The sequence below is a fragment of the Scatophagus argus genome, chromosome 1 (assembly GCF_020382885.2).
Source record: "Scatophagus argus isolate fScaArg1 chromosome 1, fScaArg1.pri, whole genome shotgun sequence".
Classification (NCBI taxonomy): domain Eukaryota; kingdom Metazoa; phylum Chordata; class Actinopteri; family Scatophagidae; genus Scatophagus; species Scatophagus argus.
The window spans coordinates 18420043-18446962 of NC_058493.1; the positions used below are offsets into that span (position 1 = coordinate 18420043).

Consider the following 26920-nt stretch of genomic DNA (forward strand, 5'->3'; position numbering starts at 1 on the left):
AATCTCACACAAACTGACAATGCTGCACATTAGTTACCTCAGCAGGAGCCCAAGTCCAGGGTGGGCCTGTCATGATAATCAGTACTTTTCCGAAAAACATGCAGAAATACTCTTCTTTTTTTCCTCTTCACTCTCAGTATCTCTGTGACTCGTTCTCCCTAAAGTCAAAAAGCCTTTTTGTATTAAAGTCATGCAGCCTGATCTTAAAAACAGGAGTCATAACTCCATGGCAGCCTTGGAGCACACTACTCTTAACTCTCCACAGTTCTTTATGAAGTATATGTGAAGGTGCCCACGCACACACACGTGTGCGTGTTTTCTATTCAGTATTTCTGTCCATTAGGAACTCGCATGTTCTTACTTTGGCAGAACGGTTGTAATCTCCTCTCAGATGGTTTATGCCACTAAAGGGAACAGATTACACAGGGTTTATTGACTCGTGGCTCACCCCCTTACCCTCACCCGCTCTCTGTGCATCCTGGGGATGTGTGTTTATGTGTTTGTTGGTGCGTGTGTGTGTGTGTCTGCAAGTGTAGATATATGGGTGTCTGTGCCGGTGTGTGTGTCTGTGTGTTTGTTTGGGTTAGGGCCTGTAGTAATAACTTTTTGAGCCTTCTCCTTAATATTTGCTCTGTCTAATGGCTGCAATTTTTATATTGTAACAACTCTACCAGACTAAGAATACAGTATTGCACATGTACCTGGGTTTTTTTAATGACTGGCTTCTCTTTTTCATACTAATTGCATGTCTACATAGTTTAAGCATCTGCAGGTAGAAACATGGCTGGTGCAAAATATTTTTAAGCTGCTGTCATTGCATATCTTGTTGCTTTAGCCTTTCCATATTGTCTTTTTTTGTTGTTGTTCTTTATTTTTTATATTAACTTCCATACTTTTAAGGAGAGAAATTTAGAGTAAATATCTTTTGTGATTAAATGAGATGAAATGAAAAAGGCCTTTTCAGCTGTTTTAGATCGCATCCTTAGTCATTCCATGCAGATAATTACCATTTATTTCTTTTATCAGCAACCATTGTTTTTCTTCCCTGCAAAACAAAATTTGAGTTTTGATTTTTTTTAATTTGAGTGCTTATGTAGGCTTTAACCAACCAATTTCAATCAAAAAAATATAGCATCCATTGATCAATCAGGCTTTAACTTTTAGCCACTCAGAGCTAAGATTTATTAGTTAACTAGCAACAGCGTAGTACAACAGTTTGTCTTCAAATTTTGGCTACCTCAAACCTTGTCTTAATTCCCTTAAATATATTGATTATGGGTCTGCTGTCTATAATTTATTCACTTAGATGAAAGTGGTATGTGAGTGATAACTCCAAATTATGCATAAGACAATTTAGAATGGACTTTTCAGTATTCAAATCAAGTTCCTGCCAGTGTTATGTTCAGCCTGCCCATTTCACTCACTAACACATTGTCTGGACTTGGCAAAATCTGCCATTTTTATCCCATCGCCCTGCCGTACACATTGGTATGTTACACAAGTCAAAATCTAGTTAAAATTTGTAATAAGAAAGTATATATTTATATATACAACCGTATGTAAGTATGGATCAGACTTAGTTACAAAACCTTGCACAGTTTGCCAGTGGACAGACTGTGCTATATGACATTGCAGAAGAGTTAGTACATTTCATGTCTTCTCACAGGCTTATCGACATTAATTATACATCGGCACAGTTTCTCGCCAGTACCCTGGCTTCAGTGTTGCTATAATTTTCGAAGAAACCTTAATGCTCCCAAAGAGGGGAGCGTTTATATCACATCAAAGTGATATACGAGGGTAGCTTAGCACTGGAGTTTGATTTGTTTTTACTGTACAGGAGCTAGGCTAAACCGCAACAAACACAGAAAGCTTCCCAAACACACACTGCTGAAGCTTTTTGACTACAAATAGCACTTTTCAGTTAATGTTCTGCATCTGCAAGATGTAGACTGTAACTGCATTATATCAGATTCAGAACTAGAATGTAAAATCAAACCTCAATACCTTTTGATTATTGACCGAAATGTGTTGTAGAATCAATTATTGAAAGTAGGCAGATATTGAATTTGGGATTAGATGCTTAGTAAGATTTTCATTCTTGATCAAAATTACAATTTTGCTAACCTAAAATTGTATTTTATTTAGACAGTGTTGTACTTCTCTCATGTTATATTTCACATCCACACATGTTTTGTGCATACACAGCGTATATACTTCCTTTCACCGGGTCTGGATTCATGTAATGCTCAGCCTAACTAAGGGTCTGGTAATTCCTGTTTAAAGAGCCTGTTGGCGGCAGTGATGGTAACAGAGGGCCTATCAGAGACTCATCGTCTCCAGTCAGACTCAGACGCCAAGCAGCAATGACTCTTAGAATCTGTGAGTCACACGTTCTCGGCCTCTGGTGACTCCTGACTGTCACGATGGCTCACAGGGGTCTGACGAGATGGAATCCATCACTGCCGTCCCACAAATAGAGAAGGACACAGCAGAGGGGATCCACTTTTGTCTGACAGAGATTTCAGTTCATTCTTTTCTTTCCTTTCCTCTGCTTGGCAGATTTATATCTGACTGTCGGCATTAATGTTTTCGACTGTCACATAATTGAGGCATTTCATTTTTCCTAATATGATGTAACACCATTATAATGTAGTGTGGTTGAGAAAATTGAAAGTGACTGATACTGTCAGTTGTGAAGTGAAGCACCCTTTTAGTTACTAATCCCAGTAACTATAAATCATATATTATTAATGATCATTATTTAATATTCCAAAAGACTTTTTCCATCCATCATGTATGATGGATTGCAATGTTTGAAAATCTAATCCAGATGACGATAAAAAGCAATCATGGATAGGATAATTCTGCATCTCAAGCACATTAAGGTTTAAACACAGAAATACAGCATGGAGGGGGCACGGTGGTGCAGTGGTTAGCACTGTCGCCTCATAGCAAGAGGGTTCCAGGTTCGATTCCCGGTCTGGGCCCTTCTATGTGGAGTTTGCATGTTCTCCCTGTGCCTGCGTGGGTTTTCTCCGGGTTCTCCGGCTTCCTCCCACAATACCAAAAACATGCATATTGGGTTGATTGCCTACTCTAAATTGCCCCTAGGTGTGAGTGTGAGAGTGTGTGGTTGTCTGTCTTTGTGTGTTGGCCCTGCGATTGACTGGCGACCAGTCCAGGGTGAACCCCGCCTCTCGCCCGTAGTCAGCTGGGATAGGCTCCAGCTCCCCCGCGACCCTGACGGATAAGCGGTATAGAAAATGGATGGGATGGAATACAGCATGGAGGTGATACTTTGGATAGAAAGCACTCTATACTACTCTGACGAGCATGTTGGCACCTTGCATGGCATCTACCATCAGTGTATTGATGTGTGTGAATTGGTGAATGTGTTGTAAAGCAATTTGAGTAAGCTCACTAGCAATAGCAGATACTAAGGTAAACTATTTGTTAATGTTAGAACTGTTCATGCAAATTACTTATAAATGGTTAATGTTTTGTGGTATTTTTTTCTAATTATGTTTTTTTTATGTTACCAAATAGAGAATATTTCACGAGCAATGACCTCAGACGGTGCCCACTTCCGATCCGTGAATACTCAGAACCAGCTACGTCTTTGCATGTTAGCCAGTTTACATGAAGCTATAAAGCCAAGAGAATACACAAGTCTATATGCAAGTGACCCACTTTAATTATCACATTCCATTAGCACTGAGGCACATGTTAACTATGTGTTTGCTCTCCACAGTATAGCTTAAATGTACTTTTTCAAGAAACAGACGGAGCGGCACAAGCTAATTAAGTTCATTACTGCTTGCAGCAATTCCCATGTTTGTTTATATGTCTGTATAGATTTATGTCAATGTATAAAAACAAGTCCAACTCTCTTCTTTCTGCTGATACATTGAGTTTTAACTTGCCCTAAAGCAGAGTTTGTATTGATGTGGACTATGCACATGGGAGCAGCCTTGCTTTTTGAAAGCAGCCGTTGACCTGCCTGTCACCCTGCTCTCCACAGGGGTCAGACAGCACTCGGACGTGAGCGTTGTCCCGCCTTGTTTGATACATGTCTATATGCCTAATCTGGTCTGCCCATCTGTCAGGTCCGTCTGGTCTGATCAGAGCCTTGATCTCAACACAGTCGCGGTCACATCCTTCTCTGCCCAGGTGGCTTTCAAAGGGTTTACAGACTCAAACTAGTAAATAAAAAGCTTTGAAATGCCTCCGACGTTTGCAAGGATGTTTTTAGCCAGCCAGTGTATTAGTCATTTGTTTTAATCTTCTGTTAGGGAGTGTCATTAAGGTTACATAGATCAAGGAGGATGTGTCACGCACCTCTTGTCACCACTTGTCCCCTGAAGTAGGAAGGGAGCCAAGAGCAGGATGATGCATGTTCATCGGCTGCCATCACTTCTAGCTGAATAGTCAGGAATTACGAAGCAGTTAGGGTGACCTCTGAGCCATACGCTGGCAAAGTCCCTCTGTCCTTTGTCCCTTTGCATTAAGGTCTTTCTCCTTTTGTCCTTTGGTCTTCTTTTTTCCACCCTCTGCTTTTCAGTCTTCTTCATGTTTTGTTCACCTGTCTCCTTTAGTTTCTCCCTCTTTGTCTCTTAACTTTCACTTTTCCCACCTGTGCCTTAGAGGCCCTGCTTAGTGAGTGAGTTTATATGGAAGGTAAAATAAATGACTAACATACTGGCTGGGTAAAAGCTTCTTTGAAAATGTCTGAGAATATAAATGGAAACAGGGAGAGTCATTGCTATTTTGGATGCACCACTGTCGCCCAACCAACTGGAAGATGGAACAAAGGCAAATCCCAGGATCAAAAGGCATCCCATCGGAGCTCTGTTCAACATTTTTGGGCAAAGCACAGCCCTTCATTATCAGACATTTTATAAAACCAGTTGAAGAAAAATTATAGTAAGGAATTCTTCCCCAATGATAGCCACCTAGGCAGAAGAATTGGTGTGTATGCGTCTGTGTGGGTTATGTAGCTGGGGGGCTTTCGTCGAAGTGTCAGGATGGGGATGAAACACACCTGCTTTTTTCCCTGAAGTCCTCACTAGATGGAAGCAATTGTTCTGCAAAGTGCTCTCCATCTGAAGATCTGTCATAACATAATACCTCTGAGTTAACAGGATGAATTACCCTGGTAGCCCCCCATCCCCTCCAGCACCCAGAGGAGAGGACAGACAAACTGGTGTTGGTGCTGGTATCTTACTAGAAGTATTTCTGATGAGCATGAAGGTTGATTCTTGACCTTCATGCAGTATTTTCATTAAGTAATTCTAACTAGAAGTCCTCTTATGTTAAAAACACCTTAAAGTGAACCATCGTAAGCCATTCAGGAGAGAACCAGACGCTGTCCCCCTCCTCACCGCTGCTTGCAAGTTTACACTGAAAACAATGGAGAAGGCCACTGCAGCAGCTCATTGTCTGAAACCATCTTTAATGATGAGATAACAAATTAATGACAAGGTCTATTTCTGTATGTATGACATATAGCATGATTTTTATCAGCAGATCACTTGTCGTTGGATTGCATTTCTTTGCACGTCATAGATTTCGTATTCATACTGACTGAAAAGCTGAGATTCAGAGTTCATTATTGACTTCACATGATCATCACGTTTTGAACCTCAGCTGGTAAGTCCTCAGAAACAAATGGAAATTTCAAAAATGAGCTTTGATAATTTTTTAATGATGTTCTTATAATGTGATATAAGGCTGTAGTACAGCCTTTTTTCATTAATTATTCATAAATGTATTTATTTAATTATGTTATTTGTTTTCAACTATGTTCTGTGTAAGCGAAAGATGAAAAAAGAAAGAAAAAAACACATTTTTCTGTTCATACGTTAATCAACGAATCAACGAATAATTTTCTATAATTACACTGTGACACTTACACATTTCTGGGATTCTGGGATCAGGTAATCTGTAAAGCTTTGCCAGTGACCTCTAAAATCCAGTGCAGGAGGGAGATTCTCTATTTTGGGCTAAAGTCTCATGTAATATTCATAAATTTCACATCTCACTGGAGTTAGTGCCTAATGTGTCTTGTTATTGCTTTATTTTTGTGCTGTAAGATGTCCTCATTGTCTGTTGTTTGCACTGAAGGGGTCACTTTGGGTATGCGTTGAGAGTGCACTCAGCCTGTTTGTGAGTTTCTCCATATTTCTCTAGAGGCGGTGAAAAATGAAACTAAGTTGTGTCTGCAGACAGACTGTGTCTAATCTGCTGGTTTACATGGCTCGATATATCTTCCTAAAATCCTGCAGCATCAATGATGATAAATCATTTATAGGCCAGCAGCAAGTGAGCAAACATACTTCTGTTCCTTTTGCTGTTCTTTTTTAGTTTTAGTATTTGTACACTGATGTTTACCCTGCTCGTGGATCAACTTTAGATCAACAAAACTCAGTGTTTCTGTCCATTCTCCTACATGGCTCAAATTATGTCTCTGTTGCATCTTGTATTATTTAAAGACTACTACAATTTAAAGAGCAGTAAATTGAAAACAGCCATCTAAGTCATCAAGTTTTTTTTTTTAACTTTGATTTTGAATCTGTTTCTCTTTGCTATAATGAATGAACTTTTTCACATTCTGTAAAAAGTTTTTTAATGAATCTGGAAATTTCTAGTCACATTGAAAAGTGTAAGAATGATCAGTTGTTTATTCATTGTCAGGAACTTTCATAGCAAAAAAAACATAGTGTTTATGAAATACCGATGTAAAAGTCCTTGAGCCAAATGGCCCACATTTCACTGTTTCTCTGTTTTGCTGTTTCTCTTCACTGATGCTATCTGTTAGTATAGGTAGTAGAATAGGATTTAGATCGTAAACTGCCCTCCTTAAGTCACACAGACACAGTCCATGTCAGCACTCCTCATTCTTAGAAATGGTGTTTTTAAATCCACAGAGCCTCATAAGCTGCTGCTGGATGTGTGAATGGAATCCCCTTGTAAAAGCAACACTGGGATTACAGTGATAGATTCTGTGTTTGTGTCCTGGCTGTTAGTTAATACGTGTGTGTGTGTGTGTGTGTGTGTGTGTTTGTGTGTGGACGTTGTGCACAGGTCACTGTAGAGGACAGGAACTGTGAGGCTCTCATTGCATATTTGATACTACTAAATACTCTTTGACTGTAACTGAGACTACGTACCTGCGTTTATGTATGGATGTAATAAAACTGTGAAATAATACTTTTTAAAACAGTTGTTTATAGCCTGACTGTTAACAATAAGTGTATCCATATGGATGTATACATTGACAGCAGCATGGATCTGCATAGAAAGCACTGTTGGTCTGTCTGTTAGTTGGTCCATCTGAAATATTTCAACAACTATAACATTAACAGCAGTGAAATTTTGTAAAGGCATTCATGATCTCTAAAGGATGAATGCTGTAATGACTGATGATGCTGTAGGGCCACCATGAGGTGAACGTTTGTGGTTATATATTTCACTGACTGTTGTATGGATCACCATGGTATTTGGTACAGATATTCAGCATTCGCGCAACATGAATTGTAATACAGCTTTGAAGACCCCTCAGCTTTTCATCTGTCATCATCAGGTTAAAACTTCAGTTTGTCCAATATTGTGGTTCATGATCAGTATTGAGTATTAATGACCAGTTATATCACCACTGGATATGGAGCAACTATAAATTTTAGCAAGATTTGCCACATGTTGAATATGACAGATTCATAGTTTTTACTTCCTGGGTTTTACAGCTGTTGGTGACTGAATTAAATGTCTTTTTATGTCACGAGTCACAACCTATGAATGTGCTCCACCCTTTTCCATGCCCAGAGGGACGGATAGGCTGTCAGTAGGTTCATCTTTTTTCCTGAAGACTGTCATAAGTTGTCAACGCTTGTTGACTGTCTGATGCTTGTGTACAAGCCTTTTAACTGACAGATGACTTGCCATTATGATACATCTCAAGTACAGAAAAATAATCTTCTCTTTCAAAGGCTTCATGCTATGACGTATGAACGCATTGCAGAGCTAAGCTTGCTATAGGACTGCAAGTAATGATTATTAATGATTATTATTAATTAACCAGAAGGTTGTTTTCTTCATTGGTAATCTTTTTTCCCCTTTAAAATAACAGAAAATTGTATAAAATGCCTGTCACAATTTTCTAGCACAAAAGTGCTACTGGAGAGAAGAAATGGTTCATACTGTCTAACTAACAATTGGAACCAAAATGTGTTTGATTTATAAAAATGTAAAGAGACAAAAAAAACAAGAAATACATTTAAGAAGCTGACACCTGCAAATGTTTAGAATCCTTGCTTGAAAATTAACCCAAAACATTGATTACTGATTAAAAAATGTTTTAATCAAGTTTTAAAAAGATTTAGCTTTTTTCAGTTTACTGTGGTAACTGCATGATATGAGTTAAGATTTTCAGCTCTGGCTGGCTACATTGACATACACTATATGACCTAGTAGTCTAAATAACTAACTGGTCCATTTTAAGTGCTCCTGTAGCTTATTAGCTTTACTAAGCATGAGGTTGAAAATTGTTGGTTACAATTAGAGATAATTTACCTTAAACTTACCTTGGAGATTCCCTCCTTTTGCTGCCATGCATGTAAGAAGCAAAGCAGCTTCATTGAGGCTTAAGAAAAGAAGGCAAGAGGATGCTCCATACCTAGTCTCCATCTGCAGGCTACCCGCTGACATTCAGCCCAATTATTCACACTTGCTTGAATGCCACCACAGCCAACAGGAGAGGATGTCCTTTAAAAAGTAAAGGCAGCAAGAGGAAAGTTATGTCATTTTGCTCCTCCAGGCATCTGTATGTTTTCCCTCAGATATGCAGTAGTGCCTGCCAGCAGTATGTGCAGTTTGGCTTGCTCATCAGAGAAAACATGGTCATTGTGAATTGTGTGGTATTTGTGGATGTATGTATTATGTTTATGTCAACTTGTTGAACACGCAAAGTACAGAACAAGACATACGCATAATTCTCTAATGAGCTTTAACATTAATTCTTGTGAAATTAAAATGTCAAGTCTGCAATCTCTGCATTCAGCCCATCATACAACTTAAAGCTTCAATGCAACAGGTCCACTCAGATAAAATGCAGTACATTTACATGCACTATAACCTTGAGACACAAAAAATATGACTATGTCAGCGTTATTTCTGATATTGTCTGTTTCTCTGTCTTACCTGTCACAGGGTGACACCCCCAGATGGAGATACATCCCCCACAGGTGCTCCCGGGTGTTCAGATGATCCTCCAGGTGCTACATGTGGCGCTGGTGCTATGGCAATGCCTGCCACCTCAACCCTCTCACTGCCCATGAGCCAGGGTAAACCTTCTCTGCGTCGCATCAAAGGCCGCATCCACCGCAGCAAGAGCCTGGACAGCATCGATCTACTCGACTCCGCTGTAAGGCTCACTCACGACTTGATCACACCAACTTAACATGATTACTTTTCCTGATATCACCATTGTTTGTCTATAGGATGTCCAAAAATAGTGGTAAAATTCCTGTTCCATACTACAAGGGGTCTATCTCAGGGAATATGTTGTTTCACCAACAGTTCAGAGATATTAAGTTTGATATTAGAAAAGGCATCAAATCCTCCAGTTGTGATGAAACAAATTAGTAAAGGTTTGGTATTTGAACTTAAAAAAATGACAAAACAATTGTGTTATCATGACAGAAACTGAGTGATGTTGAAGGAAAACCACATCTATTTGGCTCATTCATTTAAAATAGTAACAAGCAGCAGTTGTACAGTACTGAATCAGACAGCACAGTTTTGTTTTGTTTTTTTATTTTTAACAGCAACAATATTTTATAGTCCTGCACTAAATTCAAGCTGCGATTACATTTACTAAAGAATATATCTCAGAAAATTCCAAACGCATTTTTTTTCTCCCACGGGTTTCATTCAGATTTAACAGTTTACACAAGCTGCAGCACTAATGCGCATGCACACACACACACACACACACACACACAAGCAAACACTCACCCACCCACACACACAGGATGGCCTTTGGTTATGCAATATTTCACAGTTTAACACATTCCATATGTCTCTCTCTGTGACTGGTTTATTCTCATGAAAAGTATTAATCTGATAAATGATTGGGTAAGCTGCTTGGACCTAAAAACCCTTACTAACTCTGGGATTGTCCATTGAGCTGAGAAGTGCGTTTGGCCCACTCTCGCCACCAGTCAACTCATGCGTACTTGTGCATGCGGGTGTGTGCGCACGTACCTGTGTTTGTGTGTTTGTGAGTGATGTGGCTTTTGGGAAAGCAACCAGCGGTTTATGATGTAAAAGCATGCCAACCTCCTACTAATGCATGGCAAGGCAGTTTTTTTTTTCATTTATGGCATGAGACCACAGTGGACACACAGATGCAGATAAATCTCTGTCCTGCACAGCACTCCTGAATATTTCTCACTCCCCTCCCTGCTACTTTCTTTATGTCTAGATCCTCTGTAGATGTCTCCTTTAATAAATGTTCGCAGTGTGATGTTTCCTCATCTGCCCCCGTGTTTCCTCTCCATGTTGACAGTCTGGTGTGTGTGTGTGTGTGTGTGTGTGTGCTCGTTAGGTGCCCAGTATTTTAGGTAGCCCTAATTGGGAACAGCCTGGTGTGCCTGTCTGTGTAAGGAGTCATTATTCTTCCCCTCCACAGCAGCTGGCCTGTCATCAGCAGTGGGACTCGTTATGATTACTTTTAAGTAATCATGTAACGGCAAAATTTACCATTTACACAAGTAAATCCGATACTGATGTGAAGGCGAGTTGGAGGAGGATGGAGGAAGTCACGGGGTGGAGCTGACAGTCAGGGACATGAGCTAGAGATGACAGAGCACAGCATTGCTAACCTGAATGATGCAACACACACATACGGTGTACACACACATACCCATCTGTTTGACCGAGTTCGGCATTTTGATTGACTGCTGGCATGAAGTTTCCTGTCAGTTTCTAATTTTGAGACAGAGTTGAAAGTGTCTCATAGATTTTTAAAAGAACCTTGAGTCCTCTCCTGCATAATACTTGGCAGTGATCTGTCTGGCCTTAATCAGAGAGGGTTTTTTTTGTTTGTTTGTTTGTTCGTTACCTTTGGAGATGTGAGTGAAGTAAGAGCAGAGGTGGGTTGTTCTGGAGCAGGAAACGCAGATGGTGAATGAAAGTTAGATGTGACTTTGCTGTTATGTCATCTCCAAAAACAAAAACTCTTGTAGCAGTCATGGTGCACTTCCACTTGGTTGAGTGGGACAGGAGTTGCCCACCTATAGCAATACTGTTACTGGGGTAAAAATGGGGCTTATAGGTGGGCTTCGGCCGGTTGTCAATCAGATCATATGTGGATGACTGAAGGTGTGGTAGGCAATTGATTTTTCCCATGTCAGTTTTAAGTTACTATCAGAACTAAGACGTTTGAAAAAACATTATCTAGAATCTGTGCCCTATTGTGCATTTAGAGATGTTTCTGGTGGACAGACATGTGTGTCTCTTGATCTCTTTTCCCTGGATGTGACACCCTGTAGTGGCAGTTACCTTGCTTTTCCTAATCTGTCGCGACGTGAATACTGTAGGAAGTATTTCAGGCATCACTTTAGACAAGTCAGAGTTGGAGAAAGTCTGAGTCAGAGTAGTGATGCTTCACAGTTTTAAAGACCATCCATCAGCAAAGATAGTCTTCAAACGCAGCCTCAAGAGAACCTGAGATTTCCTTCTGAAGTAAGCTTCCCTCTTACAATCTTTTCATCCTCTCTCTCTCTCTCTCTCTCTAGAATGTGATATAGTAACAGTACTCACAGTGCTGTTCATGAATCTCAGTGCGTAAGATCTTTGATCTTATACAGTAATTGGCTGAGTTACAAGTTTGCACGTGACTCTCAAGCATTGATTCTCTGTTGCACCTCCTCTATTCTATCAAGAGTATCGAAGATGCAGACTAAAAAAAGGCCTCGGTATCCATTTCATCTCACTGAGCTCTCCCTCCACACAACAGTATTGGATGCTTGCAACGTGTTACACAAAGGCATTAGCTTCCATTCTGCTCCGCTGTGGACCATCACAAGATGTCCATGAGTGCAAGTCTGAAGCATAAATAATAGATAGGAGAAATGATCTACTTCATAATGCAGTGTTTTCTTTCTTTTACTTGCAGCTATTTTGGGGTGATAAAAAAAACAACAAAGTGAAGAAGAGAAAAAAGAATTTCAAGTCTGTGGTTAAACTGGGTGAACTCACCTGGGATTTTAGCTATTATTTATTCAGTGCAGACCAATGGTAATGCAGAGTAGCTGACAGTGTGTGATAGAGGAGATGACTGATTCCTTATGACAATGTCATGTTGGGCAAGGTTAGGATTAGGCAAGTGATTATTTTTGTTGTGGTTAGGTGGTGGTTAAGTGATGGATGCGTTTCTGTGAAATGTGACCTGATATTTTGAGTCCTTGAGCCGAAATTAAACACTAAGTTGGTAAGATCCAGTGAGATGTGGGACAGCTTGGCGTCTGATTCCAAATACATGCTGCTGTTCTCTGGCCTTAATTTTACATTTAGTTTGTCAAGATAAGATAAGATAAGATGAACTTTATTCCTCCCGTAGCGGGGAAATTCACTTGTCGTGGCAGCTCACATTACCAAAAAGCAAAAAGTGTACAAAACAGTTTCAAAAATATAAAGAGTTTATCAAAAAACAGCAAAAAGCAAGACAACAAGAATACACACATGTGAGGGTTAGTGAGCAATATCATAGAAAATTTGTGTTTGAATTTCCAGTGAGATCTGATATTTTGATTTCATTGTATTGTATTTCTTTGTATTTACGATGCCACTTGCACTTTTTAGCTATCCTGTGTGATCCCATCACAGTGATATTCTACTCATTCATTGTGGTTGGTTAAGTGTGGTGTTTGTGTTAAAGAACAAGTGCTGAAAAGCTGCCTTTGGTTCTGAGAGAGTAAAGCATCATTAGACGCAGGTCCCTTAAAGCATTGCACCGCACAGTTAATGCCATTGTTTTCCTTGTGAGCCTAGTTTGTTTCTTCAGATATTACTGTGATCACAAAATTAAAGGTCTGAGTCTGATTTAGTGCCAGATTCGACAGACCCAACATTGTCAGGTCCTATCTGAAGACCTCATTGGATTGTATGACATGCTGTATCCTCGACTACAGAATGTTTCTTGTGCCCAATCCTCAGACCCCACCTCAACGTCCCCTATGAGTGGGCCAAAGAAGGCCAATATATACAGATACACTGATCAGCCACAAAATTAACACCGCTGACAGGAGAAGTGAATATCAATAATCATATGTCTCTGGACTTTGACTTGTTGAATGTAGTGTTATCATCCAGCAGACATGTGGACAGTGAACATACTGAGGCAGACCTTTTAGTTCTCTGCCGGGCTGATGGGTGCAGACCAGCGATTGTAAACACACAAACTCTGAGAGTAGAAAAGAGAGATTACAAAATGGAGTGATAAATGTGAGGGAGGAGTGGAGGTTATGACATGGATGGGTCTTATGAGAGATGAGAGAATGGTTTGACAACAGAGTGCAAGGTGTTCTGATTAGATGAATATATTTTCCCTGGATAGACAGGAGGCTCCACAGGCACCTTATAACTCATTCTGTTCCTCCCTTGTTCTCAAGGCACAACAGGACAAAATTGCATTCCACATACAAGTCGTTTATCTTTGCTGAGTTGAAACAGGTCATTGATAAATTGTGCATACGTGCACGTATGTGCGCCTGTACCTTTGCATGTGTGTCTGAGACCAGATGTGGGGTTACAGCAGCAACAGTTATTGAATCATTAAATCCCCAGTAGTGCTAAGCTTTTAGGACTATCATACACATCATCCATGTGAGACGTTAAGACCAGACATCAGTCAAAACTGCTGAATTTGTAAGTTAAATTTGTCTCCTAGCTACTTTGGAGGATTACAAGGCTTTCATACAAATTAAATTCGGCGGATATCTTGAATGCTGATTAGTTATCCTATCTGATGCCGTTTAAGTCACGTTACCTTGTTAGCTAGTGAGAATTAATACACTTGTGCCTATCCATGTGTGAGAGACTGAACTTTTAAATCAGTCAGGTTTCTTGGCTGTAGGATGTTGTTACTGCTCTGAACACGATGAGGCTGTGCATATGATTTTTGTATACATATGATTAAATAAAGAGGAAGTTGCACATAAAGTCAGCAGGCAACATCTAACTGAGACCACACCTCTGCTCTGAGCTTATCTGCCTCTAGGGGAAGCACAAAGACAGGCATGATGCATATGATATGAATAGGATCAATTTAATGATCATGTCAGTTTGGGCACTGAACAGAATAAAAGACATCAACATAAGAATAAGGATCAAACTGTAATTAAGAACGATATGTGTAGTGGTGTTTGTGAAGGGATATGTGGGATTGCATATCTGTAAGTACAAAATCTATTTAGCTTGAAAGAAATACTATTTATAAACTGTAGGGGTATGTATATTCTATGAATATGAAACAATATTAAAATGAAAAAAAATAATGGTAATACTTAATATTCTGCTTCTACCAACTCCACTTTATTTTACAGTATATGTAGTAAAACTTGATCCTACAACATTAACATGCTGCTTACACATTGGTGCATCAGTAAGAATGATGTAAGATTATAATAGTAAAACTGACTGACAGTCACTCTGCTGTGTAATGACTATTTTTATTCATGATACTTACAGTACACTTACAGTACAGTATTTTACTTCAATAAAAGATCTCAATATTTACTACTACTTGCATAATGATGGTGATGATGAAAGTAAAACTAATGAATACAAAAAGCCAAATTTTCAAAATTGCATGTGAGTATAAGGAATAGTATACATGTCTGTTTATATCCCAGGCTAAGGGTTCATACTTGCTATCCAGGACAGCCGATGAAGCCTCTCGTTAATTGCATTCACATTAACCAGCAGCAGATCCATAGGCTGTAGCTTTCAGGCTCCCTATGGCTTTGATTTTGATCGCAGTGATTCATTGGCTGTTTAAAGACACAGAGCGCTCTGCATAATGACACGCTCCCTGCCCCTCATGTTATCTCATCCCCCGGCGCTATGCATTTGTAATGTCAGGCAGGAAGGGCAGGCAGGATCAATGTTGGTTCTATAGATAGATGAAGCAATGATCTATGACATCCACAGCAGCAGCCTGTAAGTGAGAAGGCCCTATTTTACACAGGGGTCATATGGAACAGTTCACATGAAATTAAATTAAATGAATCAATCAATCACTCTTGCTTTACAGGGCGTGTATGTGCATGCTATGTGTGAGGGATCTCTGCTGAAGAGATGTCTGTCCACATGCATCGCAGGAAGTGTGTCTTCATATTAGTATGTCTGGCGGTCTGTTGTCCTCTGTGTGATATTGATTGGTTGCATTAGGGAGTCTGCAGGTCAGCATTTCTCAAACAGGAACAGAAGAAGAGCAGGATGGAGGAGGCCAGAGAGGAGGCACGGAGGATTTACTAGAGGGCACGAGAAGATTGGGTGAGAAGAGAAAGAATGGGAACAACAACAAGGTGATGAAAGGATGAAAAATTAGAAAAGAGAGCAGATTGATGGGAAGATTGATTGAAGAAAAGTCATAGTATTTGTGTTGTTCAACTTACACGGCCATAAGGTCAGCCCCACGGCGTCCCTGCTCTGTGTTATTGATTTAATGTGCTACAGCTGGTTAAAGATGACTGATTGTTCTGGCCTTCATGCTCTTTGTTTGCATGTTTGTTTACAGTATATTAATACTCACTTTTGTTCTCGTAGATAACAGTCAATATTGCATAAATAACATTAAGCACCATACTTGCCTTGTAGTGTTCACTTAATGAAGCACTGGCATTAATTTTATTGATCAAATCAGATCAGCTACCCTGACACACAGGACACTCAGCAGCGCGTTGCCACTTTTGTGTTCCTGTGAGATACAAATGTTATGCTCAGCTCGCTATCCGGGTGCTCGTGCCAGATAAGCTTTAGTTTAGTCATCGTAACATGTAATTCTCTCATTAGACATTTAGCAGTGGTTTTCAGTGTGTATCCTCACCGATCTAAAGTGGCTCTTGTGTTTTGATGTAATTTTAGCTTTGCTTTCATATCCATCCTTGTTTTGGTCCCAGCTCCATTTCTAGCACCGATCTCAGTGCTGAAATGTTTTGCACTGAATAATTTATCACACTTAAAAGCAATTACAACACCTTGTAGTCTAGAGTTGGGCTAAATGGCGCTCTAATCCTCCACACTCTGTAAAAAGCTCTGGCTTTTTGTGGTCTTTATTTAGAAATTTTTTTTTGTTTTTTTTATGGCAGTGGTTTTTGCAGCGTGACGGAAACCCTGTGTTGAACATACTGTCATTCACTCATGCATAAGATGTGTTGGATTATAAAAGAGACGATTGGGTTAATTTATGAGTTCAACGCTCAATCTTGTAATACGTGGCAGCAGCAGCAGCAGCCTTGTCTAATGAGAGATGGGATGGATTCCCAGCAGCCAGAATTTAGGCCCTCTCCTCTGTTTCCATGGCAACACCATTACTTTGCTCTGGGTGTGGGAGGTAAGGGTGATCATAGTGCAGAGGTTAAAGTGAATGGGCACTTTTTAATCTTGAGAGAACAAGTTAAATAAACAAGTTTATTTAATAATTATCATCTTTTTGTCACTACTGTTAAGTGGGGTTTTGGTGTTTGTTATTGTTGATTATTTGGTGTAAGAACTGTGAGAGATGAAAAAAGGGAGAGAATGGGTACAAAAGAAAGCAGAAAACCCTTTGTACACACACAGTCAATAAAGGCAGCCAATAAAGAAGTCAATAATATCTTCATTAATGAAATATTTATTTATTTATTAATATTTATTCAGTCATATAGGTAATTAAGAACAAGGTCCACAGAATACAATAGAAACCCAGACATAGAAGTCTGTCAGGGTCAGACGGACAACAGGACCCACAGAGCAGACCAGAGACTGACAGGTGTAGAGAGGCGGTTTATTAACGGTCCGGATTCGGTACACAAAAAGGCAGTCAGTGGGGCAAAAGTACAAAATCACGAGGCAAAAACGGGTCGAGGAAACAAACAGGGTTGGTGCACGAGGAAACAATACTGAAAACGCCAGAGAGTTACTTACAGGGAAGAAGACAATCTAACAAAGACACACTGGGAGAGACTGGCTTAAAAACACATGAGGGGAGGAGCAAACGAGATACAGGTGAAAACAATAAGTAATCATAGGGAGTAAAGAAACCAAGAATGAACACGAAAAGGAAGTGAGGGCAACCAAAATAAAACAGGAAGTCTGTCCACAAACTAAAAGCCTGACAAAGTCCACGAGTGGGCTAAATAGTGGTCTTTTTTTTTTTTCTTTTTTTTTTTTTTTTGGGGGGGGGGGGACTTTTAAAACACTGAATTTTAATATTTAGGTGTGAATTTTGGAAAGAAATGGATCAACCAGTTTGTTTGGAAGACTTGGGATTCAATTTGTTTTAGATCCTATTTATATCCATTATTAGCTCCTCTTGGTCACAGATATTACTTCATTTCTATTGCCTTTTAGTCAAGAGTATCTGTGAAGTGTTTTTACCATCTCCAGTGTTCTTCTCATCGCTCATCATCTTCTTCTCATCATCTAACAAAGCGTTCCACTTAAGAGTTCAATATAAAAGATTTAATGTGACACAAATTGCTTACAAAATTATTTTTTGTGATGAATGAAGCTGCTGCTTGATGGCCTCAGGTTTCCTGTTAGAAAGAGGAAATAAATAAAATCTCTTCTGCCCCTTTTAGCTTTGACATATACTGGCTCTGGCACTTATTTTCAGATCGTACAGATGTCAGTGGTAGTGCAGGCTGTAGTCTGGGACAGCCCTGGACTTCATTTGATCACCTGTACACGTTGCCCTCTGTCTACAGTGTCAGTCTCCTCAGTGCTGCAGGTATACAGAAAGATCTCTCTCTCTTTCACCTTTCCCTCCATGAAGGCACCTCAGGGGGCTCTCATTTCATGTTTGACTTTTATTTTCCCTCTCAACTAAATTGACCACCAGAAATGTGAAACTTTGTAAAGTGAGACGCCCCCAGGGGAAGTCAAGATGCCAACCTGCAACCTGCCTCTGTGGCGTCTGTCTGCACAGAGGAGTAAAGCGAGTGAAAAACTGAGAAAAAAAACAAGAGGAAATGGGTTAATCGAAGCCGACGGGTGCATGGAGATATATGCGTGTGTGTCTTTCTGTCTGTCACTGCACGTGTGTGTCTGTGTCTGTCTTTGTGTGTGCGTGCCTCAGGAGGACGACTTGCTCGGGGACAGGGGGGCTCTCAGGATGGATTCGTCAGAAGCCAGGGGCTGTGCTGTGCACCATTAGGATCAAGGTTGCTATTTCAGGATGCTACCTGCTGAGGGATGTACTCTGCTCACAGATTTGATGGCCCCTCCGCCCAAGTCCATTAAAAAAAAGGCAGAGATGGCCCGTGCTGCCGCTGAGTAACTAGGATGGGACCTATTTTTCAGAAACTGACCATTTATCTTGGTTCAGATATTTGTACGTTTATGACATCAATAACCATATATTTTAATTTACTGCAGGTTTTCCGTCGTATCTAAACTTTATCAGTGATCTCCAACAGATCTGATTATATGCGTTTGATGCAGTTTTGTTTGAAAACAGTATGGAGAATGGGGCTACATTCTCTTCTGCTAATTCTAACCATGAGATTACAGAGAATAAACTCGAGGTAATTTACAATATCGTGGTCAAAGATGTCTGTGTGTGGTGTTTTTTTGTTGTTTTTGTTTTGTTTTTGAGTAAAATGAGTCAGCATTTTTGTGGATTGACTGCCACAGCACAGGGACAGTGATCTCTCTGGAGTTAAAGGTCACGTCTAGCTCCAGATTTATGTACCGTGTGTTTAAGCAGGCATGAAACAGTGAATATATGCATTGCATTGATTTTCTGTTAATTAAGTAAATGAGTTGACATGAATGCAGTCACTTAAGCATATCACTTAAAGCCCCCCTATTATACTATCGTTATAAGCAGATATGAGGGCATTTGTAAGTGTTAATTAATGTACAGTGTTGTCAACAATTACAGCTTCTCCCATAAAGACATACTTTTACAACTCTGCTGTGTTTTACTGTATTGTCATCCATTATACACAGCCTTTCAGTTTTGGTTGCTCACTGAAAGCTGTTGGCAAATACATTCAAACACACTTACCTGCTCGGAACTACATTATATCGTGTCATAGACTGTTTATTAAGTGTGTATATATTCTGTTCACAAATGCTAAATATGGACTTAGGCAATAGGGTGTTATCTAATATGAATATGTGAAATATAGCTGCTCACCGTGCAGTACAGCATGCAGAAGTAGCACAATTGGTCAGAATAACACATCTTTAACCTTCAAGTTAGAAAACGTAAATCTGGAGATTTTCGTGTTTTATTTTGGTTTATTGAAATACAGAAATAACACAGCAAGAAATTGATTTGAACCTTCACTTTAGGAGTCAATTCCAAGTTAATTCCAGTATTTTCTCTTCCTCCACCATTATTGTGCAGTACACCTCTGTGGTCACTAGTGGTGCTTCTGCTACACCAAAAGGACTGGAGGATCACCGAAGCTCCTCTCTTGTCAGCCTGTCTGGAAAATAAAAACAGGTCAATGAGAGCACTTGTCCTGCAGAGGGCAGAGTTTTACCAGTAACCACCTTATGAACAGACCACTGTCCTCCTCAGCGCTGGTCTCCATTTTAACTGTCTGAATGGGAGAGGATGCTTTTGCTCCAAAGCATAAGCGTATATATTTTATTTGTGTATGGTACACATCTGTCCTGACACCTTTTTGTATATATCTTGCATATGGTTGAAACTGTTTCCATGCTGCTGTCTTTGGTAATATGTGGACATAGACAGGACAGTGGATGATAATAAATTACTATAGAGCAGCACAGAGGCTCATGCAGGCTTCTAGTCAAGTGGAACTCCATAAATTATGACACAAAACAAGATGGACTTTTTAACCTGCATATGTGTAACCGTACAGCAAGCCATCCACTAATCCTTGGGCAAGACTCTAAGCCTCAAATTGCTCTCAATGATAAGACTTGCGTGTTGCATGGTAGAAGCATCTGTGCAAATGCAGCAGTTTTGCCATTTGATCTGTGTTGTACCACTGTGTATTACGATCTCCGAATTCAAATAAACAACCACAGGAATTCAGGAATTGTTGGCTGAATATGAATAATATATTTCACTTACAGTAAAACTTACAACAGATCTTCTGCAGATGTCTGTACTATCTGGCACACTATGACTTCATGTGCAATGCCAGAAATTGTAATTAACTGAAATCGACATTCTAGAAAGACCCACTGGGGATCTCATGGCCAGGCAGAGTGGCAGATCTGTGCAGCATCAGAGAGCAAGAGAGAGGGCGAGAGCAATGGGTACAGATTCATCTACACTTTAGTGTTGGCAAATATGACTTCAACATCATATCTTATCAACTGACTGATGGGAAGGAGGGGGCATGAAGTTTTTAGCATTCCAGTAAACAATTGTGGATGGTTTAATTCTGAATGTTGTTACTGCAACGAAACATTAGCATCACCCCTCAAAATGAAAGTGTGAGAGATGTTTGTGCTTGGAGCAGAGGAAGATGGCTGTATGCACAACGAGTACAAAATGTCCTGATATTTTTGCTCTTGTTGATGAAACAGAAAAGGGAGATGTGAACTCCCTAGCATGTCTGCTCATATTTATGAGGTGGTGTCGAGCCTCAGCTGGAGATATTTCATTAAGAATTAGAGGGGGGCCAGAGAGGAGAGCAGCGGGAGATGACTGATCAGTCAGGTGATAGGGATTTTGTCATCCATGGGTCAGCGCCTTTTCTTGGTGCTTGCCAGAAATCTGTAAGACACAGACAAAAGCTATGCACTACTCATTTCTGAAGTGTTGCACTCAGAAATGCTGCACTGTTGCTCATGTATAATAGCCTTTCTTTTGTCTCTTAAATAAACTGGATATAGTCTGCCTGGTGCCATTCAGTAAGGCAACAAAGAATACATTTCCAGTGACCACTGTTCAGTGAGGCACCCTCAGACACTATATTTCTGGCTTGTTTTCAGTGGAAGCTCCCTCCCCTCAGTGATGTTGCCAGCAGATTAACTGTCCTCATATCCTTGCATCTCCGGTTATTTCCCCAGCTTGTTTTCTTTTAATAAAGCTGGCTGCCCTCCTTAGTCCTGACGCGGGCTGGCAGACAGACCGGCAGACAAGGAGCCAAGCAGGTGGGCAGCAATAACAGGTAGAGACGGTGTGATGGGAGAAGAACTGGGCATTGTGGGAGACATGTCGAGCTTGTGTTGGAAAAAGGTCAAAAGGGAGGTCGCAGGACTACAAGCCCCACTGTGTGGTGCAGTCACAGTCAACGTGACAGCTCTGTGACGTTGTCGCTTCTGATTGTCTCTTCTCTGCATGAGGAGATGCATTCTTGTCAGGGAAACTGGCAGCCAGAGACACTTTCATGAATGTCAGGCGTGCATATAGACAGACACACACAGAGTCATTGGCTGTCAGGAGCAAAACTGATTGGAAGGGAAATATTACTTGCTTTTGACTCCCTTAATACCAAATCTTGGAAGAAATTTTGTGTAACCTTAAATTTTGTTGCTCATTTTATCCTCAAGGGAGGCAGCTTAATGTATTGGTGACACCCCTCCTGCCCCACCAAGCTCCCCACCACCTCAGTCATCACAGCTGCTGATGGTTTATCCCTAATGGTGACCCATAAATAATACAGCAACCAATACAAAGAATTGATTTCCAGAGATTTATGCTCCAAGTTGGTCTCTGCTGCGGTGCTGTATATCTTTCATTCTGATATGTTTTGCCCTTCATCTTTTTTTTCCCGCCCATCACTCTGCCTCTAACTGTAGCACGTAGAACAGAGTGTTCTCTCTTTTTTTGGGATATATAACACTTGCCAAACCTTTTTCTCTTTGATCTTCTCATTTTATTTGCCCATGTGCTCTGCTCACCTGTCCTGTAGCAGTGTTATTTTTCTCTCTGTTCTGTGTCTCTCTCTCTCACACACACTCATACCTCTCCGTTGTCCAAAGGAAATTGACCAGATACTAATAGACGGACCTCTGACTTTATGGAATTTGCTCATTTTTTTGCTCAGAGATTTTTCTGTTTGAGCGGTTTAGGCTACAGAACAGAGTAGTCACACTTGAGGTCATGCAGCTAGAATTATGGTAACAGTTCTGCACATCATTAGAGAGATCATATATCTTAGGAAAAGACACTCCTACGCTCTATTTTGATAAATTGCTTAGTAAAATGTGCTCATGAAACAGAAACCTTTTCTCTCTTACCCGTTCTTCGATATTTTATTGGTGGTATGCTGAGCAGTACATTGATCTTATTCTCTCTGATCTGCGAGTTCAGAAGATCCCATCATTTCCTGTAATCCAGCCCTTTGATTCACTTACATAGTTAATCCAACTACACAGCTACATATGGATAGGCTTGCTCCAGATTTGCACATTGTATGGCAGATGTTCTCCTTGCTTGTGAGTGTGCGCCTGTGTGCATGTATATATGCCGGTCCATCCTGCTGTGGGCAACCAGGTGTTCCTCAGTTTATTAACGTTGTTCATTTCCTCTCGTCTGTTTGCCTCCAGTCGGCTGGCTGCTCGGCTCTGCAGTCCAACATTCCACACACTCCACTGGAATTAAGGGAGAGGCCTGCGGCAAGGCAGCGAAAGAGCTCAGGAATGTCTCTGTTATCACAGGGAGAGAGGATGGAGGGAGGAAAGGAACAGGAGGTCAGGCCAGAGGGCCCCAACGTTGTTAGGTTGACTTTAGTCAGGACTGCTGGAGTTGTAGAGGTTTCAATCATCAAATCTTTGATCACTTCACACATCTCTGCCCACAGGCTCATTTTACCACAGAGGTGCGTGCCTCTGGCCCAATCAGAATGCACAGGAATCTAATTTTAGAGCCACTGCTTTTTACATCAATATTTCCAGTCCTATCAGTGGCAGTGTCATGTAGATTATCTCACAGCCTTCACAGATGTCACACCAGGTTGGCTCTGCTCTCAGTCCACAGTGTGCGCTGCTGAGGATCATCCTGTATTCACTCGCACAGGCAAACGCCCTGAGTTGCATACTGCTCGTACATGCATGGGGACACAAACACGGGTAAAAGCACCGCTCTGGGTTAACCGTAGCTGGAGTCAGTCGTTTGCAGGCATATGCATGCATGTGTGGTGAGTGAACGCGCTGCTTTAAAAATGATGAGCACACAGTTAATCAAATGCCATTTGGAAGGTTATAATTAGGCCCAGCAGATTTATTTTGATGGCTAGATACAGCATTATTTGTCTGTGTTTGAATTTAATGTGTTAAATTCTTGATGGTCATGTCTAAATGTTTGGTCTTCCAGAGAAAGATAAAAAAGATGTTTTATGAAGGTAGATTGCTACTGCTTATTGCTACACTACACTATTGCTAAAGGATTTTTTATGTTGTGTCGTCAGCTCTGAACGAGTACTACGAAAGGGCAACTGTCGCTGTTCTGTACCTCTGTAGTTTGACCTGTTCAAAAATAACTCTAATTCAGTGTGTTGGTGTTAAGTTTGTATGTGGGGCCAGCTGGTTTGCATCATCTTACTACCATCACACACCTCATAAATAGTGAAAAGGCAACCAGATGAACTGAAAAACCACGGGGCATAATGTCTGTGATGGTTTATTTACATGTTATTATCCAGTGTGTATTATTAATATGATATCAATATATACATTTTTAATAACATGGTAATTGTCAGTACCAGGTCCACGTGACACCCCTCGTATGTAGAGAAATGTGTTTTGACCCATGGTTGTGAGGAAGCGTCAGTGCTTTGGTTAGCAAAGTCGACTCACAGCAAAAAGATCCTGGACTCTAAAAGATGTTTGTGTTCTGTTCTGTGTTTCTTGCAAATCTACTGTATTCCTTCCACCCCAGAGACATACGTGCATGCTCACTGCTCCTAAATAAGATTTAAATTTGTCAAATTCAAAGTCAAATTAAGAAGTTTCAGAAATTTCTCAGAATTTGTAGAATTTAGCCAACAACAAACCAAATAGAAAGATTTAATCCAACAGTTTCATGTTGGACTTTATTTTTTTTTTTCGCCTTTGCAATGCCGTAAAAATCACTTTGCATAAACGTAAAGCATAAAAGTCAGTTCTTCTCACAGGAGTAGTCCTGCAAAGCTTCTATATAATGTCTACAGTTCAGGGTTTATGCGTGAACTCCCGGTCGAGGGATTTCAGCGTGAAATCCATTTAATCTGGTCAATGCGTAATGTTGCGTAGCCCGTATACAAGGGATTATTGTTGTCTTTCTACCATTCTTGCTGTAGATATGAGATGAGGTTTACCATAAAACATATCAAGGCACATATTAAGACACCTGAATATAATCTGTGGGAATCATTGTCTTCAAGTGGATTACATTGTGCCAAATGTGGCTGAATGTATGGCAGAACAATAAAGAACTGAAGACTGAAGTTAGATAAAACTAATACAATAGCTATTGTCCCAAAGATTTTTTTTTTAAACAAACAGTTAACTGCAGTGATTCAGACACGTTCTGGTATAAAATCCTGTTGACCTGCAGAGTCCTAGTGTGTCATACAGTCTGACCTTCCCGCGAGACTGCTGCTCTTGCACATTACACACTGACTAACATCATGACAACAGAGCTAATCACAGCCTTGTAGCTGTGGTCTGCATAATGTTCCCTCACTTACACTCTGTAATTAAAGATATGCATGTTCCATCAATTGGACAGAGCAGATGGACATCAACGAGTCCATCTATGTTTCTCATACTTTCTATTTATATAAAATATTTATGTGATTATAAAAACAATTATGGCGGTCTTAGAATTACAATTGAAAGGTCAAAATGTTGATTGCAATTAAATATGCTGATTATTTTTTTAAGCATAGTCTCATTTATTAGTCTCAGTTTGAAGGTTAAAATCTACAAATTAGTTATTTTCACCTGATAACAATATTTTGCATACATTTATCCCAACATTCCTAGCAGCTACTTGCTAGCCTTGTCATATCTGAATAAACCTGCAGCTTTGCCTTGTGTGGTAGACTTTGGCTTAGCTTAACCTGTAATATGCATTATAGCAGAATATAAGCGCTTTGACTGCTGGTATTGGTACAAACATAAATAGAACAGCAGTACAACATTTAAGTGTTTTTCTTTCTTTTATTACTCTGTTGTCCCTGGTGTTGTTGTCCCAGTAGTGCTGCTTCCATATGCTGTTTACTGTACATGTCACATGGTTAGGCCAGTGGCACTAGTTCAACTGTGGGGGCCCCAGGTGATACAAGAGCTGTAGGCAAACAGAGGCAGATAACATCTCTGCACAAACCTCTGTTCCTCGTAGATGGGGCAGCAAAGGCAAATAGCACATACCCGCCTTGCATTTCAATTATTTTCTATTTTATGCAGTTATCCTTATAAAAAGGAGTGAATCAGGTGACCTGTAACTAACATCACAGCTGAATCTGAACTCATGATGTTCAGGCTGCATGATTTATGCCTCAGCCAGCTAAAGGACCAGTATGTCCTGTTGGCATTAATTGGTGATGCCACCATTATATGGTAATAGAAATAGACACTGAGATGTCACATTAACAAGAACAGTCTGTGTAGATAGCTTGCAGTTAATTTGCATTGTGGACATATGTGAAAACTTGTTGAATGAACTTGTTTATGTAGATTTTCATATTCTGGCGAAACTGCAATATGTAAAGATAGTAGTTTAAGTGGTTCAACCTAGCCGATATTTCTGTCGTGCTCATTCGTCTTAGTGAAAGTGTTTTTATTATATGAAAGCATTAAACGTGCATGTAGGTGAATGACCTGTATGCAAATAAAATTATGAAAAAAGAAAATTAAACTGTATGTAAGTTATGTGACACAAGGGTTTTCTTGTAAACAAATAATGTGATTGGCCTTAGACATTGTAGAATTTTTTTTTCAAGAAAGCAGTGTACATCAGGCAAAATGTACATTATCACGATCATTTCTTATTTACCATACCATGCCATAACCTCAGATTTATTTGCCTGTGTGTGTATATTCAGTCTTGTGTGTCTAAACCCACACTTCCCTCTCTGGATCCTGCATGCAGGAAGGGTCCGGATGCGCACATTCAGTCTCTCCTCGCGTATGAGCTCACAGGAACTGTCTATATGCTGCAGAATAGGGCACTGTAAATCCCTGCCCACTGCTCAGTCCTGACCCAGCTCTGGCCCCACAGTGCCCACCCCGAGAGGGGTGGCTTAGGCTGGCTTTTTAGGCCTGTTCCCGTTCTGCTGAGTTCATCAGGCTGGTCCTTTGAGTAGGGAGCCTGTCCACTGCCTTGTGGTCCTTTCTTTCTTTTCAGGCGACAAATGTGCTAAAACAGCACTCCGTAATCACTTGGCATTAGAGGCTGTTGTGTTGGGCATTAGTGGTTAGAATTGACCACTGGGACGTTATAAAAATGAGTCTGACAAGAGAACACCAAAGCTGATGAGTCTGGATCCTGGCACTGGACGGCTAGAGGATTAGTCAGCTAACACACTGGCTGGGGCTTCTGCAGGGTCGGGTCCCATCGCATCTCGTCACCACCAGGCTTGAAGCGGCCCCTGTGGCTGCCGTGTCTCCATCCGCCTCTCTGGCTGGCTCTGTTTCCCATCCTCCACCACTTTGCCTTGTTCTGTTCCACCAAAAACACAACATCATCTTTGTAGGGTCGTGTTTTTATGGGAGGAGCACATGATTTGCGTAGACT

At 40.4% G+C, this 26920-nt stretch overlaps 1 protein-coding gene across 12 annotated transcripts in view; it reads left to right on the top strand.

Annotated features, from left to right (window-relative positions):
- The window catches only part of tjp1a (tight junction protein 1a), a 111377-nt gene that overhangs the window by 24914 nt on the left and 59543 nt on the right, over positions 1-26920 (top strand). For all 12 annotated transcript variants that reach the window (XM_046388735.1, XM_046388753.1, XM_046388743.1 and 9 more), the window contains one exon: positions 9208-9421. In XM_046388735.1, coding sequence (XP_046244691.1) covers positions 9296-9421 — 126 coding nt within the window. In that variant the 5' untranslated portion in view covers positions 9208-9295. The remainder of the gene's footprint in view (positions 1-9207; positions 9422-26920) is intronic.